At 40.0% G+C, this 17054-nt stretch overlaps 1 protein-coding gene across 3 annotated transcripts in view; it reads left to right on the top strand.

The window, feature by feature from the left end:
* FBXO36 (F-box protein 36) overlaps window positions 1-17054 on the top strand; it is a 98519-nt gene that overhangs the window by 6300 nt on the left and 75165 nt on the right. Inside the window, exons 1-2 of one of the 3 annotated variants that reach the window (XM_060301754.1) lie at window positions 8311-8964; window positions 11032-11171. The exons of 1 other annotated variant lie outside the window; for it this stretch is intronic. In XM_060301754.1, coding sequence (XP_060157737.1) covers window positions 11085-11171 — 87 coding nt within the window. In that variant the 5' untranslated portion in view covers window positions 8311-8964; window positions 11032-11084. Of the gene's footprint in view, window positions 1-8310; window positions 8965-11031; window positions 11172-17054 lie in introns of those variants that run through there. One more of the 3 variants, XM_060301755.1, reaches the window with a different exon arrangement.

Genomic DNA, 17054 nt, shown 5'->3' with positions numbered 1-17054 from the left:
TGAGCCCTGGTCTGGGAAGATCCCACATGCCGCAGAGCAACTAAGCCCGTGTGCCACAACTACTGAGCCTCCACTCCAGAGCCCGTGAGCCACAACTACTGAGCCCACATGCCACAACTGCTGAAGCCTGCGTGCCTAGAGCCCGTGCTCTGCAACAAGAAAAGCCACCGTAATGAGAAGCCCACGCACTGCAACGAAGAGTAGACCTCGCTCGCTGCAACTAGAGAAAGCCCGCGCGCAGCAATGAAGACCCAACGCGGCCAAAAATAAATAAATAAATAGATTTATATTAAAAAAAAAATTACATGAGGACTTGATAGAGCTCCAGGATCATCTCCCAGGAAAATCGTTTATTCAGCATCTCTGAGTGCCTACTCAATCTGGGCAGTTAATTTGGTCTCACCCTCCATTGACACAGATTTGCCTCCTAATTATATGGGGCAGTAGAGCACTTAATTGGGAGTCACTGAGTCATGGATCCTTTTATTCCTCCTACTAGTCTGTAAGCTCTTGACCTGAGGCAAAACACTTAATTTGTCTGGGCCCCGGTTGCCTCATCAGCATAATAAGGTTACTAGTCTAAGAGATCACTAAGGTTTATTCCATCTCTGAAATGCTATTTCACACGAAAGTAGTGTTTGACCCTAGAAAAAGCACTGAATTTTTTTTTTTGAAAAACTGAGGGTACATCGCAGATCCTGTACTAGTAGCTATATGACTTGGTGTAAGTTTCACCTGCCTGCGGTTCCATTTCTTCATCTGTAAAATGGACAGTTCAACCCTTGGCTACTTCACAGATAATGGTGAGAACCAAAAAATATAAAAAGCACTCCAGGCCACTGTTTCTCCAAGAGAGGTCATGATCAAATAAGATTGGAAAGTCCTAGGTGCAACACAATTCTATTTGCTTTTCTTCTCCGAAATTTCTCAGAGGCTTTAAAATCCTGCTGTGCAACAGGAATCTCTGAGAGGAAACAGCAGCCCGAGCTTTTCATACGGGCATGTGACTACCAAACTCCTTTTCCTCTGAGCATCTCAGGATCTGAGGTTCTGTGGATGCCCTTTGGAAAACACCCAGCAGTGTGCCTGGCACAAAGCAGCAAATACTGAAGTATAAATACTGAAGTATTTATATTGCCTTGTCTTCTTCCAATACCAAATCAGTCAAACTTCACTTTTCCGTGAAAATCATTGTTCTAACTCGTTAGTCATCTCACGACTTGTGTTATTTCATTTATTATTACCATCAGCTTATGTTTCCACAGAAATACCTATTGATGTCTTGATTGGGATTGTAATGATCCATCTGTGGTGAATTGACATCTTTACAATGCCAAGTTTTCAATCCACAAATATAGTATATCCTTCCTTTTAGAATTTCTTAGATATGCTTTAATTTTGCTTAAAGATTTCTTATAGGGCTTCCCTGGTGGTGCAGTGGTTGGGAGTCTGCCTGCCAGGGCAGGGGACACGGGTTCGTGCCCCGGTCCGGGAGGATCCCACGTGCCGTGGAGCGGCTGGGCCCGTGAGCCATGGCCCCTGAGCCTGCGCATCCGGAGCCTGTGCTCCGCGGCGGGGGAGGCCACAGCAGTGAGAGGCCCGCGTACAGCAAAAAAAGAAAAAAAAAAAGATTTCTTATAGTGCAGAAATCTTACATATATCTTGTTAGAATTCTAGGTGTTTGACTTTTTTGTTCTATTGTAACTTAAACTCCTTTTACAATTGTATTTTCCTATTGTAGCTACTAAGAAAAACACAATTGATTTTTGCTTCCAGTAAATTGACTTTCATCTAGTGATCTTGCTAAGTCATTTACTGATTCTTCTTTTTTGAATTTTATTTATTTTTTTATACAGCAGGTTCTTCTTAGTTATCTATTTTATACATTATTAGTGTATATATGTCAATCCCAATCTCCCAGTTCATCCCACCACCACCACCCCGGCCACTCTCCCCCCTTGGTGTCCATACGTTTGTTCTCTACATCTGTGTCTCTATTTCTGCCCTGCAAACCAGTTCATCTGTACCATTTTTCTAGGTTCCACATATATGCGTTAATATGCCATATTTGTTTTTCTCTTTCTGACTGACTTCACTCTGTATGACAGTCTCTACATCCATCCACATCTCTACAAATGACCCAATTTTGTTCCTTTTTATGGCTGAGTAATATTCCATTGTATATATGTGCCACATCTTCTCTATCCATTCATCTGTTGATAGGCATTTAGGTTGCTTCCATGTCCTGGCTATTGTAAATAGTGCTGCAGTGAACATTGGGTTGCATGTTTCTTTTTGAATTATGGTTTTCTCTGGGTATATGCCCAGTAGTGGGATTGCTGGGTCATACGGTAGTTCTATATTTCATTTTTTAAGGAACCTCCATACTGTTCTCAATAGTGGCTGTATCAATTTACATTCCCACCAACAGTGTAAGAGGGTTCCCTTTTCTCCACACCCTCTCCAGCATTTGTTGTTCGTAGATTTTCTGATGATGCCCATTCTGACTGGTGTGAGGTGATACCTCATTGTAGTTTTGATTTGCATTTCTCTAATAATTAGTGATGTTGAGCAGCTTTTCATGTGCTTCTTGGCCATCTGTATGTCTTCTTTGGAGAAATGTCTATTTAGGTCTTCTGCCCATTTTTGGATTGGGTTGTTTTTTTTTTTAATATTGAACTGTATGAGCTGTTTATATATTTTGGAGATTAATCCTTTGTCTGTTGATTTGTTTGCAAATATTTTCTCACATTCTGAGGGTTGTCTTTTCGTCTTGTTTGTAGTTTCCTTTGCTTTGCAAAAGCTTTTAAGTTTCATTAGGTTCCATTTGTTTATTTTTGTTTTTATTTCCATTACTTTAGGAGGTGGATCAAAAAAGATCTTGCTGTGCTTTATGTCAAAGAGTGTTCCTCCTATGTTTTCCTCTAAGACTTTTATAGTGTCTGTTCTTACATTTAGGTCTCTAATCCATTTTGAGTTTATTTTTGTGTATGGTGTTAGGCCGTGTTCTAATTTCATTCTTTTACATGTAGCTGTCCAGTTTTCCCAGCACCACTTATTGAAAACACTGTCTTTTCTCCATTGTATATCCTTGCCTCCTTTGTCATAGATTAGTTGATCATAAGTGCATGGGTTTATCTCTGGGCTTTCTATCCTGTTCCATTGATCTATATTTCTCTTTTTGTGCCAGTGCCATATTGTCTTGATTACTGTAGCTTTGTAGTGTAGTCTGAAGTCAGGGAGCCTGATTCCTCCAGCTCCATTTTTTTTCCCTCAAGACTTGGCTATTCAGGGTCTTTTGTGTCTCCATACAAATTTTAAGATTTTTTGTTCTAGTTCTATAAAAATTGCCATTGGTAATTTGATAGGGATTGCATTGAATCTATAGATTGCTTTGGGTAGTACAGTCATTTTCACAATATTGATTCTTCCAATCCAAGAGCATGGTTTATCTCTCCATCTGTTGGTATCATCTTTAGTTTCTTTCATCAGTGTCTTATAGTTTTCTGCATACAGGTCTTTTGTCTCCCTAGTAAGTTTATTCCTAGGTATTTTATTCTTTTTGTTGCAATAGTAAATGGGAGTTTCCTTAATTTCCTTAATTTCTCTTTCAGATTTTTCATCATTAGTGTATAGGAATGCCAGAGATTTCTGTGCATTAATTTTGTATCCTGCATCTTTACCAAATTCATTGATTAGCTCTAGTAGTTTTCTGGTGGCATCTTAAGGATTCTCTATATATAGTATCATGTCATCTGCAAACAGTGACAGTTTTACATCTTCTTTTCCAATTTGTATTTCCTTTTCTTCTCTGATTGCCATGGCTAGAGCTTCCAAAATTATGTTGAGTAATAGTGGCGAGAGTGGACATCCTTGTCTTCTTCCCGATCTTAAAGGAAATGCTTTCATTTTTTCACGATTGAGAATGATGTTTGCTGTGGGTTTGTCGTATATGACCTTTATCATGTTGACGTAGTTTCCCTCTATGCCCACTTTCTGGAGAGTTTTTATCATAAATGGGTATTGAATTTTTTCAAAAGCTTTTTCTGCATCTATTGAGATGATCACATGGTTTTTATTCTTCAGTTTGTTCATATGGTGTATCACGTTGATTGATTTGCGTATATTGAAGAATCCTTGCATCCCTGGGATAAATCCCACTTGATCATGGTGTATGATCCTTTTAATGTGTTGTTGGATTCTGTTTGCTAGTATTTTATTGAGGATTTTTGCATCTATATTCATGAGTGATATTGGTCTGTAGTTTTCTTTTTTTTGTAGTATCTTTGTCTGGCTTAGGTATCAGGGTGATGGTGGCCTTGTAGAATGAGTTTGGGAGTGTTCCTTCCTCTGCAATTTTTGGAAGAGTTTGAGAAGGATGGGTGTTAGGTCCTCCCTAAATGTTTGATAGAATTCACCTGTGAAGCCATCTGGTCCTGGACTTTTCTTTGTTGGAAGATTTTTAGTCACAGTTTCAATTTCATTACTTGTGATTGGTCTGTTCATATTTTCTATTTCTTCCTGGTTCAGTCTTGGAAGGTTATACCTTTCTAAGAATTTATCCATTTCTTCCAGGATGTCCATTTTATTGGCATAGAGTTGCTTATAATAGTCTCTTAGATTGCTTTGTATTTCTGCGGTGTCTGTTGTAACTTCTCCTTTTTCATTTCTAATTTTATTGAGTCCTCTCCCTGTTTTTCTTGATGAGTCTAGCTAATGGTTTATCAATTTTGTTTATCTTCTCAAAGAACCAGCTTTTAGTTTTATTGTGATCTTTGCTATTGTTTTCTTTGTTTCTATTTTATTTATTTCTGTTCTGATCTTTATGATTTCTTTCCTTCTGCTAACTTTGGGCTTTGTTTGTTCTTCTTTCTCTATTTCCTCTAGGTGTAAAGTTAGATTGTTTATTTGAGATTTTTTTTTCTTGTTTCTTGAGGTAGGCTTGTATTGCTATAAACTTCCCTCTTAGAAATGCTTTTGCTGCATCCAATAGGTTTCGGATCATCGTCTTTTCATTGTCATTTGTCTCTAGGTATTTTTTGATTTCCTCTTTGATTTCCTCTTCTGTGATCTCCTAGTTATTTAGTAACGTATTGTTTAGCCTCCATGTGTTTGTGTTTTTTACGTTTCTTTCCCTGTAATTGATTTCTAATCTCATAGCGTTGTGGTCAGAAAAGATGCTTGATATGATTTCAATTTTCTTAAATTTACTGAGGCTTGATTTGTGAGCCAAGATGTGATCTATCCTGGAGAATGTTCTGTGTGCACTTGAGAAGAAAGTGTCATCTGCTCTTTTTGGACGGAATGTCCTATAAATATCAATTAAATCTATCTGGTCTATTGTGTCATTTAAAGTTTTTGTTTCCTTATTAATTTTCTGTCTGAATGGTCTGTCCATTTGTGTAAGTGAGGTGTTAAAGTCCCCCACTATTATTGTGTTACTGTCAATTCCCTCTTTTATAGCTGTTAGCAGTTGCCTTATGTACTGAGGTGCTCCTATGTTGGGTGCATATATATTTATAATTGTTATATCTTCTTCTTGGATTGATCCCTTGATCATTATGCAGTGTCCTTCCTTGTCCCTTGTAACATTCTTTATTTTAAAGTCCATTTTATCTCATATGAGTATTGCTACTCCAGCTTTCTTTTGATTTCCATTTGCATGGAATATCTTTTTCCATCCCCTCACTTTCAGTCTGTATGTGTCCCTAGGTCTGAAGTGTGTCTCTTGTAGACAGCATATATATGGGTCTTGTGTTTGTATCCATCCAGGGAGCCTGTGTCTTTTGGTTGGAGCATTTAATCCATTCATGTTTAAGGTAATTATCGATATGTATGTTCCTATTACCATTTTCTTAATTGTTATGGGTTTGTTTTTGTAGGTCCTTTTCTTCTCTTGTGTTTCCCACTTAGAGAAGTTCCTTTAGCATTTGTTGTAGAGCTGGTTTGGTGGTGCTGAATTCTCTTAGCTTTTGCTTGTCTGTAAACCTTTTGATTTCTCCATCGAATCTAAATGAGATCCTTGCCAGGTAGAGTAATCTTGGTTGTAGGTTCTTCCCTTTCATCACTTTAAATATATCATGCCACTCCCTTCTGGCTTGTAGAGTTTCTGCTGAGAAATCAGCTGTTAACCATATGGGAGTTCCCTTGTATGTTATTTGTCATTTTTCCCCTGTTTCTTTCAAGAATTTTTCTTTGTCTTTAATTTTTGTCCATTTGATTGCTATGTGTCTCGGCATGTTTCTCCTTAGGTTTATCCTGCCTGGGACTCTCTGCACTTCCTGGACTTGGGTGGCTATTTCCTTTCCCATGTCAGGGAAATTTTCGACTATAATCTCTTCACATATTTTCTCGGGTCCTTTCTCTCTCTCTTCTCCTTCTGGGACCCCTATAATGCAAATTTTGTTGCATTTAATGTTGTCCCAGAGGTCTCTTAGGCTGTCTTCATTTCTTTTCATTCTTTTTTCTTTATTATGTTCCGTGGCAGTGAATTCCACCATTCTATCTTCCAGGTCACTTATCTGTTCTTCTGCCTCAGTTTTTCTGCTATTGATTCCTTCTAGTGTATTTTTCATTTCAGTTATTGTGTTGTTCATTTCTGTTTGTTTGTTCTTTAATTCTTCTAGGTAATTGTTCTTTAATTCTTCTAGGTGATTGTTCTTTAATTCTTCTAGATCTTTGTTAAACATTTCTTGCATCTTTTCGATCTTTGCCTCCATTCTTTTTCCGAGGTCCTGGATCATCTTCACTATCATTATTCTGAATTCTTTTTCTGGAAAGTTTCCTATCTCCACTTCATTAAGTTGTTTTTCTGGGGTTTTATCTTGTTCCTTCATCTGGTACATAGCCCTCTGCCTTTTCATCTTGTCTATCTTTCTGTGAATGTGTTTTTTTTCCCACAGACTGCAGGACTGTATTTCTTCTTGCTTCTGTTGTCTGCCCTCTCATTCACTTACTAATTCTGATAATTTGTAATTCTTTTATTTTTTTCTTCCAGCTTTACTGAGATATATTTGACATACAACACTGTATAAATTTAAGGTGTACAACCTAATGATTTGACTGACATACATTAGAAAATGATTACCACAATACGTTTAGTGACTATCCATCTTCTCACATCAATATAAAATAAAGGAAAAATAAAAAAGATTTCTTAGTGACTAGAACTCTTAGGGTTTACTCTTTTAACAACTTTCATATATAACACACAGCAGTGTTAATAGATTAGTCATGTTGTACATTATATCCCTAGTACGTATTTATCTCATCACTGGAGGTTTGTTCTTTTTGACCGTGCTCATCCAATTCCCCCTTCCCTCCGTCCCCACCTCTGGTAACCACAAATCCAATCTCTTTTTCTATAAGTTCGTTGTTGAAGTATAATTGACTTACAATACTGTGTTAGTTCCTTGTGCACAAAATAGTGATTCCATATTCCTATACTTTGCAAAATGATCACCATGATAAGTCTAGTTACCGTCTCTCACCATACAAAGATAGTACATTATTATTGACTGTATTACCCACTCTGTACATTTCATGCCTGTGACTCGTTTATTTTGTAACTGGAAGTTTGTACCTCTCAATTTCTCTCACCTATTCCATTCATACCCCCACCCACTTCCTCTCTGCCAACTAACTGCTTGTTCTCTATATCTATGACTCTATTTTGTTATACTTGTTCATTTCTTTTTCAGATTCCACATATAAGTGAAATCATATGGTATTTGTCTTTCTCTGACTTTTTTCACTTAGCATAATACTCTCTAGGTCTATTCATGTTGTCATGAATGGCAAATTTCATTCTTTTATGGCTGAGTAATCCATTATACATATAGACCACATCTTCTTTATCCATTCATCTGATGATGGACACTGTGGTTGCTTCCACATCTTGGCTATTGTGAATAATGCTGCAATGAACATAGGGGTGCATATATCTTTTCAAATTAGTGTTATTGTTTTCTTTGGAAAAATACCTAGAAGTGGAATTTCTGGATCATATGGTAGTTCTATTTTTAGTTTTTTGAGGAACCTCCATCTGTTTTCCATAGTGGCTTCAGCAATTTACATTCCCACCAACAGTGCACGAGGGGTCCCTTTTCTCCATATCCTCACCAACACTTGTTATTTGTTGTCTTTTTGATAATAGCCATTATGACAAATGTGAAGTGATATCCCATTGTGGGTTTTTTTTGTTTGTTTGTTTGTTTTGCGGTACGCGGGCCTCTCACTGCTGTGGCCTCTCCCGTTGCAGACCACAGGCTCCGGACACGCAGACTCAGCAGCCATGGCTCACGGCCCCAGCCGCTCCGCGGCATGTGGGATCCTCCCGGACCGGGGCAGGAAACTGTGTCCCCTGCATTGGCAGGCGGACTCTCAACCACTGCGCCACCAGGGAAGCCCCCCATTGTGGTTTTGATTTTCATTTCCCTGACCATCAGTGATGTTGAGCATCTTTTCATGTGTCTGTTGACCATCTGCATGTCTTTGGGAAAATGTCTATTCACATCCTCTACCCATCTTTTAATCAGGTTATTTGTTTTTATGGTTGTTGTGTTGTATGAGTCCTTTGTACATTTTGGATATTAACCTCTTGTCAGATATGGTTTGTAAATACCTTCTCCCATTCAGTAGGCAGCCTTTTAGTTTTGTTGATAGATTCCTGTGTAAATGTGTTTTAGTTTGATGTAATCCTGTTTGTTTATTTTTGTTTTTGTTTCCCTTGCCATTACAAAGAATTTATAATTCTTTTCCATTTTTTGACACATTCATGTCATCTGTGAATAATGACATACATTTCTTCCTTTCTAACCTTCATGTTTTCTTTATCCTTGCCTTATTGCATTGGCTAAGACTTCCACTAAAATGTTGAAGGGAAATAATACCAGGCATTGCTGTCTTGTTCCTGGACTTTGGAGGAAGGCTTTCAGAATTTCACCATAAAGTATGATGTTTGCTGTAAGTGTTTTAAACTCAGATTAACTATGTTTCCTTTTATTTCAAGTTTGCTAAAAGTTTTGATTTTGAATGGATAGTGAATTTTATTTAAAAAAATCTTTTAGCTATATACTAAATTTGCTGGGTTTTTCGAAATCTTTCTTCAGATCATTATAAATTGTGTGCTTCCTGGGTCCAGGACCACTGTGCTCACTGTTCCTAAATAACACCCATCACTTTTCCATGCCACTGCTACACTCTTGGCCCCAGTCACCTGGGTGACTTCCCGTAAGTCTCCCCACATCCATATCCAATCCCCTTCTTTGAGTCTCATTTAAAATGCCCACTTGACATTTCAGATCGGTAGCGAAATGGAGAACCATTCCATAATTATTGTGACAATTGGCTATCAAATTTGTCACAAAACAGAAGAAATTAACCAAATCCCTATCTCAACTGTGCATGTAAAAATGTGTACTCACATACTATACGTTTAAAATTTTTATATGTATTTAAGAGCTAAGTGCTATACACACAAACATATACTATGAAAGTACCATACAAAAATAAGAAAGGATATTATTTTAATTTGGAGGTAGAGTATACACCATATGCTGAGTCTGAAAGCCATAATGGAAAAGAAGAGCAGATCAAGTACATTTAACATAAAATTTTTTCATGAATGATACTTAAAATTAATAAATTACCTGTGAGAAAATATTGGCCACATATTTACCAGGCAAAGGGTTAATATACTGTGTATCCAAAGATAATCAATCCTACAAATTAGTAAGAAAAATAGCCTCATGGAAAAACAGGCAAAGGCTATGGACAGTCACCTGAAGAAATACACGTAACTAATAAACATATGAAAAGATGCTTGCTTATAACCTTACCAAGTGATCAAGGACATAGAATTTAAAGCCACAATAGACACATTTTTCCACTGGCAAAAATTGAAACCATTCAGGTTGTCAAGGCTGTGAGAGAGAGGGCATCACTAAGTGTCTGCTCTATACTAGCTCCTGGACCGTGCCAACAGTACCAAGGTGGGGTGCCTTCCCTCCAGAAGCTTGCAGTCTATGAAGAGATAGACAAACAGATTACAGAATGTGACCTGTACAGCGGAGATAGGAGCTTTCTGGTGAGAGCACTGGAGGAAATCCTGAATAGTTGGCAGAGGACTAGACGTGAGCTGAGACCGAGACAAAGAAGAGGTGGGGACAGTTCTGTGCGCCCAGGCTGTGAGAGCACAGAGCTTGTTCCCGGGATGGGTGATAGTAATGAGCTCTTGTAGGATATAAAGCTGGCTGGGACCACCGAGAAGCAGCCAGGGAGCAGATCAGGAAGTGCCTGGTGAATCTAGAAATAAGACCTGATTCAGCCAGTCAGTGGTTTTCAAAGTACCCTTTGGTTTTGCAAATAAATGCAGTTCTGAGGTTCCACAAGCATTTTATTCAGATCTCCTCTTTGGGAATATTTTTCACTAATTTAAAACTTGTAATACAAAAGAAATACCTACACCCTCAAATGTTTTATATAACAAATTTTATCACCTTAACCTGTACTTCCAAAATCTAGATGAACATGTTTTGGTGCAGGCCACAGAGGAAAGCATCTGTCATCGCTGTAATTACAGTAGAATGTCTTACAAATGTCTCATTGTTTGGGAAGACAGAGCTCTGACCAACCCTCTTGATTCGTGCCTGTACAAGGCAGGTATATTCAGAGCAGAATAAGCCTGAAAATCAGGAGCAGCTCAGATGCACCAGCTTTGCACAGAGTCTTCAAATGCTGGGCGTTCATAAAAACACATGAACCACCTTGTGATAGAGTCTTAACATATACTAAGTAATTTTCAGTGCTTTTTGTCTGAATTTGGCATTTGTGATAAGGAGACAAGAATTTGGTAGATAACTGTTAATCATTAGACTCCAAAACAAGTCTTAACTGTTCTCACATTTTTGGATTTTCTGGATCCTTTGAATCGAAGAGCACATATTCTAAAATCAGCCATGTGAATTTTTTTTAAAAATGAAATTTCAATTCATTCATTCAACAAATATTTGGGTGCCTTCTGTCTGCCAGGTGCTCCTGGGCACTGTGCCAAGCACTAAGGATACAACAGGGAGCAGAAGTTCATGTTCTCTGTCCTCGTGGAGCTAGACGCTAATCAGATAAAACCACAAGCCAAATTAACAGGTCAGCCAAACAAGATGTCAACTGTGGTAAGTGTCACTGTCAAGGAGAGACACCCAAGTGCTTGAGGCTATGGCCTGGTCAGGGAGGTCAGGAAAGGTTCTCCAAAGGAAGTGAAGCTTGATCTGCCATCTGGAAGACTGGGTGAATGGAAAGAAGGCCAGTGCAGGGAGAGGGCAGAGAGCAGGCTGTTGGGCCATTCCGGCTTCAAGCTTTGTCCTGATACAGAGAGATCAAGAAGAGGATGAAGTGGCTGGCATACCCTATCCCAATGATTGTGAGACACGCTTTTTTTGCATCTTAATGTCTCCAAAATCAAAATTTAATTAGTATTTTTTTCTTTCTGAGCTATGCATAAAATAACAATACAGCTTATAGTTGATGGCATTTTAGAGTTGATGAAGTACGATAATCGGGTTTGCATTTTTAAAAGATCACTCTGGATGTAACGTCGAGAACAGACATGATTATCTGCATGGATCGGGGTTTTCTTTATAGTATAATAAAATGCAGAAACTGACTACTGCTGCTGAGTAACAGTAATATTCACTTTCACCTATATCTCACTGCCTAATTTCAAAGTTCTCTTTTTATCAGAATAGTTTCTTTGTTCTCATTAACTTGATAATAAGTAAATATTATTAATCTGAACTTATAAAAAGACCTACATAAAATACCACTTTTATTCAGTGTGTAAGTTTACATTGATACACATAAATAGATATAGATAAAATCTATACAGAATGCCCCTTACTAAAAGGGTTCTGCTTTGAAAAACCGTGAAAACTACTGTTCTAGGCAATAGGGATCCACTGAGGATTTTTGCAGAGGAGAATGATATGACTGAAACTGCCAGACAGAACTCTGACCGCAGCAAAATGGAAGACGTGAGGGAGAGGGAGGAAGCTTCCGTGGGAATGGAAGGAGGGAGATGGGTGATCAAACTCTTGGTCTCATTTGCTAGTCCAAAAAAAAAAAAAATGGAGATAATAGTTTCTATCTTATAACAGTCTTTTAAGGATCTTATGAAGTAAGATATACACATTATTGACAGAATTTCCTTCCCTACCTTACATTATCCTAGTAAGTTCCTTTAGTTCCAAGATAAGTCTTTCTTCTCTGTAAAACCATTATACTGTCTCTTTGGTATTTTTTTTAAGGGAGAGATTAGCATTCAAATGGAAAAAATTGTTTACACATTCAGACCCTTTCATGCGGCCCTCTGTCTCAGTGGCTGCCCCCAGCCCCTCCCGTGACTCTGCTCTTACCCAGGGCTGCTCTTCCTTGAAGACAGAGGCCATCTTGGCCCTTTCTAAGGCTCTACATAAGACACTTTGAAGAACCTAAGAAGCAGTTGGGCACATTTTTAGTGCTTTTGCATTTTGCCTACCGTTTCAGATTTGTTTTCCCCATTAGTAGACCTTATTTAAGCGTGACTAAAGAATCGTAAAATAAATGAAATAAAAATTATTCCTCAACAGTACCTTTGAATACTGGGGGTGTTTTTGGTTTTTTGTTTGTTTTTTACCTTTTCTCTTTTTCTGGAGGGAGGTTAGTAACACCAAGACTACTCGATTAATAGTATAACTGAGAATGTTCAGTGAGTACATAAAGATACAGTGGACACATCCTCATCGTAGTATCCACTGCACTGTCATATGCCTTTCACATAAGGATTGTGCATTTGGGAGTAATTCTGCCGAAATAGTTAGGTGTGTGTCTGATTTGTGGAGAAACTGGCCATACAGCCCATGTAGGTATTTGTTATGGGTTGAATTGTGTTTTCCCCAAAAAAGATATGTTGAGGTCTTAGCCCCATTACCTCAAACAATGACCTTATTTAGAAATAGGGTCGTTGCAGATGCTACTAGTTAAGTAGGGTGAACCAGTGTCTTTATAAGAAGACAGCCGTGTGAAGACAGGCAGAAGGCGATGTCATGACCAGGGCAGAACTGGAGTGATGCAGTGAGGAATGCCACAGATTGCTGACAGCCCGCAGAAGCTAAGAGACACGTGAGGATTCCTCTACAAGCTACAGAGGAAGCACAGCCCTGCCAACGCCGTGGTTTTGGGCTTCTAAACTCTAGAACTGTGAGACAATAAATTTCTGTTATCTTAAGCCACCCGGTTTGTGGTAAATTGTCACAACAGTCCTAGGAAAATAACACAGTATATGAGGATATCCGTGGCCAACTACTTGACTCACCTGAATAGGTCGGTGGGAAAATATAGTTGTCTGGGTCCGTCAGTGATTGCATACCTCATCTAAGCCCCATCTAAGTTGCCATCTGTAGCTTGCAGTCCCCAGTCCCTCCCTTTGCCACAGTTAATTGGACCAATATGGACACCTGTCTTTAGGCCAGTGGCTCTGTTGGCTAACCAGCAACCATGTGACTTCTGTGGCCTTGTGTGAAAAAGATTTGAACTAAGAGACTCAAAGGGATATGATCAGGGGCTTCCCTGGTGGCGCAGTGGTTGGGAATCCTCCTGCCAAAGCAGGGGACACGGGTTCGAGCCCTGGTCTGGGAAGATCCCACATGCTGTGGAGCAATTAAGCCCGTACGCCACAACTACTGAGCCTGCGCTGTAGAGCCCGCGAGCCACAACTACTGAGCCCGTGTGCCGCAACTACTGAAGCCCACGCACCTAGAGCCCATGCTCCACAACAAGAGAAGCCACTGCAATGAGAAGCCAGAGCACAACAATGAAAACGCCACGCAGCCAAAAAAAAGAGGATATGATCAGTTAGCTGCAGGGAACTGAAATAAAAAAGTAAAAAGGAAGCTCAAAGAGGCCATTCTTAACTCTAAGCTACTGGCCAAGAGAAGAGCAGAAAAAAGACACCTGGAGAAGAAGAGAGATGACCACGGGTGGGTGGGTGGCACAGAGGAGGGGGCATGGAGCTCAGCTTTTAGGGTGTGGCTGAGTTGGCAAGTTGCCTCTCTACAGTCATTCTCACCTTTTTTTTTTTTAACATCTTTATTGGAGTATAATTGCTTTACAATGGTGTGTTAGTTTCTGCTTTACAACAAAGTGAATCAGTTATACTTATACATATATCCCCATATCCCCTCCCTCTTGCGTCTCCCTCCCACCCTCCCTGTCCCACCCCTCTAGGTGGTCACAAAGCACCGAGCTGATCTCCCTGTGCTATGCGGCTGCTTCCCATTAGCTATCTGTTTTACGTTTGGTAGTGTATATATATCCATGCCACTCTCTCACTTTGTCCCAGCTTACCCTTCCTCTTCCCCATATCCTCAAGTCCATTCTCTACATCTGTGTCTTTACTCCTGTCCTGCCCCTAGGTTCTTCATGACCTTTTTTTTTTTCTTAGATTCCATATATATGTGTTAGCATACGTATTTGTTTTTCTCTTTCTGACTTACTTCACTCTGTGTGACAGACTCTAGGTCCATCCACCTCACTACAAATAACTCAATTTCGTTTCTTTTTATGGCTGAGTAATATTCCATTGTATATATGTGTCACATCTTCTTTATCCATTCATCCGATGATGGACACTTAGGTTGCTTCCATGTCCTGGCTATTGTAAATAGAGCTGCAATGAACATTTTGGTACATGACTCTTTTTGAATTATGGTTTTCTCAGGGTATATGCCCAGTAGTGGGATTGCTGGTCGTATGGTAGTTCTATTTGTAGTTTTTTAAGGAACCTCCATACTGTTCTCCATAGTGGCTATATCAATTTACATTCTCTCCCTGGTGGCTTAGTGGTTAGGATTCCGGGCTTTCACTCCTGTGGCTGTAGTTCAATCCCTGGTCAGGGAACAGAGATCCTGCAAGCCCTGTGGCCTAAAAGAAAAAAAAAAAAACACCTCTCAGTTGGGCTTACAGCTGCCCAGCCAAAAAACTAAATTACCCACCTTCCTGGAAGCTCGGTATGACCTTGAAACTAAGAATTCAGGACTTAGAGGTGGAGGTGGGGCAGGAAGGGGCTGTGGCCTCTCCAGCTGGCTGATGAGAATTAAAGTCAGGGCCCGGGGATGGATGGATAAGGGGAGTCAACTCAGCCCCTGCCTCACCCTGGTACAGCAGCCCGGCTTCCCAGAGCACAGGAAATAGCACTCTCTGCCACTCCACTGTCACCAGTTCTGTCTCCCTTGTAGTAACAGTGCCCAGATTTTCCTCAGAAAAATCATACCTCCCTCCCCCTCATTGCACGTGATTTGAATAGCTGGACCCAACGTTGCAAATGACCAGTGTGATTTGGAGAACCAAGCCAAGCCAATTAGTTGCTGAGACTGTTGAGAAAGGAGCATTTCCTTGGCCTCTGCTTGGAGCTGTAGTGATGTGAGCCTGGAACTGCAAGCAGCCATCTCGTCACCGCCAGGGCCACCTGCTGTGTGTGCAGCCAACACAGAGGAAAAAGGAGCCAGGAGGTAAAAGAGAGAGCAGGTCTTTGTGGCATCATCTGCAGCTCCTGGAGCCGGCGGGGCCCACAGCTGTGTAAGCTGGTGAGGTTCTTTTTCATTCAAACTAGGTTGAGAAGGTTTTCCATCACCTAGAACTGAAGCGTCCTAAATGGCCCAGGTCGGATGGCCCCCTTGGCCCAGTCGGCAGTGGCTGAGGTGACAAGCCAGGTGTCACCCGTAGAGCAGAGTGTGCTAGAGGAAGGGCATTTTGAAGCTCAGCATCTCTAACATGAATATGGGCATGCAAGGCAAGGTGGCTGTGGTTTTAAGACGACAATTAAGTTAAAAAAATAGAAGAGTAGCCGTGAAAAGCACGTGAGCAGATACTTGAAGCATTCAGGAGCTCTGGCCCATTGGCGACTTTGCTGTCACACTGTGACCGTGTACTTGAACCTAGACAAGCCATCTTGTGGGCGGCTCCCAAGATCTGGTCATAAAAACTGCACGAGGTTATAACTTGAGTAAAGGGCCCTGATGCAGAGTAGTGTGTATTTGCTGAATTAAGTTCCTCCCACCCTTCTTTCTCAAAAACTCCCTCTCCCAGATGCTCCCTATTAGAGACCAGGTATGTTTGAGGAATCAAAGCTCAGTCGAAAACAAAGCCAGTAAACAAAGGAGGTATTTGTGTAGATGTCTAGGCAAGTTTACATTTCATATTAAAATACTTGCATTTATTTAACAGTTCCATTTATGACTTTCCAGCTGTTTTATAAATATTATTACAGTATTCCAACTAGAATAGTATCACTCCTTTAAACATGAGAATATCTAATGAGTTGCTTAAAGCAAAAAGATATAATTCTTTCATTAGTACCTAAAAGTCCTAGATTATGTCATTATTTTATTTTATGTATTTATTTTTATATTTTACTCTGAAGCTTTTTTAAATTAATTAATTATTCGTATTTGGCTGTGTTGGGTCTTCGTTGCTCTGTGTGGATTCTCTCTAGTTGTGGAGAGCGGGGGCTACTCTTTGTTGCGATGCGTGGGCTTCTCATTGTGGTGGCTTCTCTTGTTGCGGAGCACGGGCTCTAGGCACGTGGGCTTCAGTAGTTGTGGCTCGCGGGCTCTAGAGCGCAGGCTCACTATCTGTGGCTCACGGGCTTAGTTCCACGGCATGTGGGATCTTCCCGGCCCAAGGCTCAAACCCATGTCCCCTGCATTGGCAGGTGGATTCTTAACCACTGTGCCATCAGGGGAGCCCTGTAACTATTTTAAATATAAAAGAAAAACTAAACTTCTGATAGACGCTAGCAAAACTCACACTTTTTAAGTGTAAGAAAATGGAGAGTTTAGTTATATTTATTCAGAAAAGAAACTTTAAAGATCTAGGGATTAATGAGCAATAGTTTGAAATCGGTTTAGACAGCTAAAGATCATTTTTTTTTAGAAGCAATTTTGGCAAAGCCATAAATGGAGTGGAGGGGGAGTGGTGGGAATTGTTAGGATGGGGCAGAGGAGAGGCAGGAAGACAGCAAT

Source organism: Globicephala melas, chromosome 7 (assembly GCF_963455315.2).
Source record: "Globicephala melas chromosome 7, mGloMel1.2, whole genome shotgun sequence".
Lineage (NCBI taxonomy): Eukaryota > Metazoa > Chordata > Mammalia > Artiodactyla > Delphinidae > Globicephala > Globicephala melas.
The sequence above is the reverse complement of the archived record's forward strand: the minus strand, read 5'-3'. Positions and strand labels throughout refer to the sequence as shown.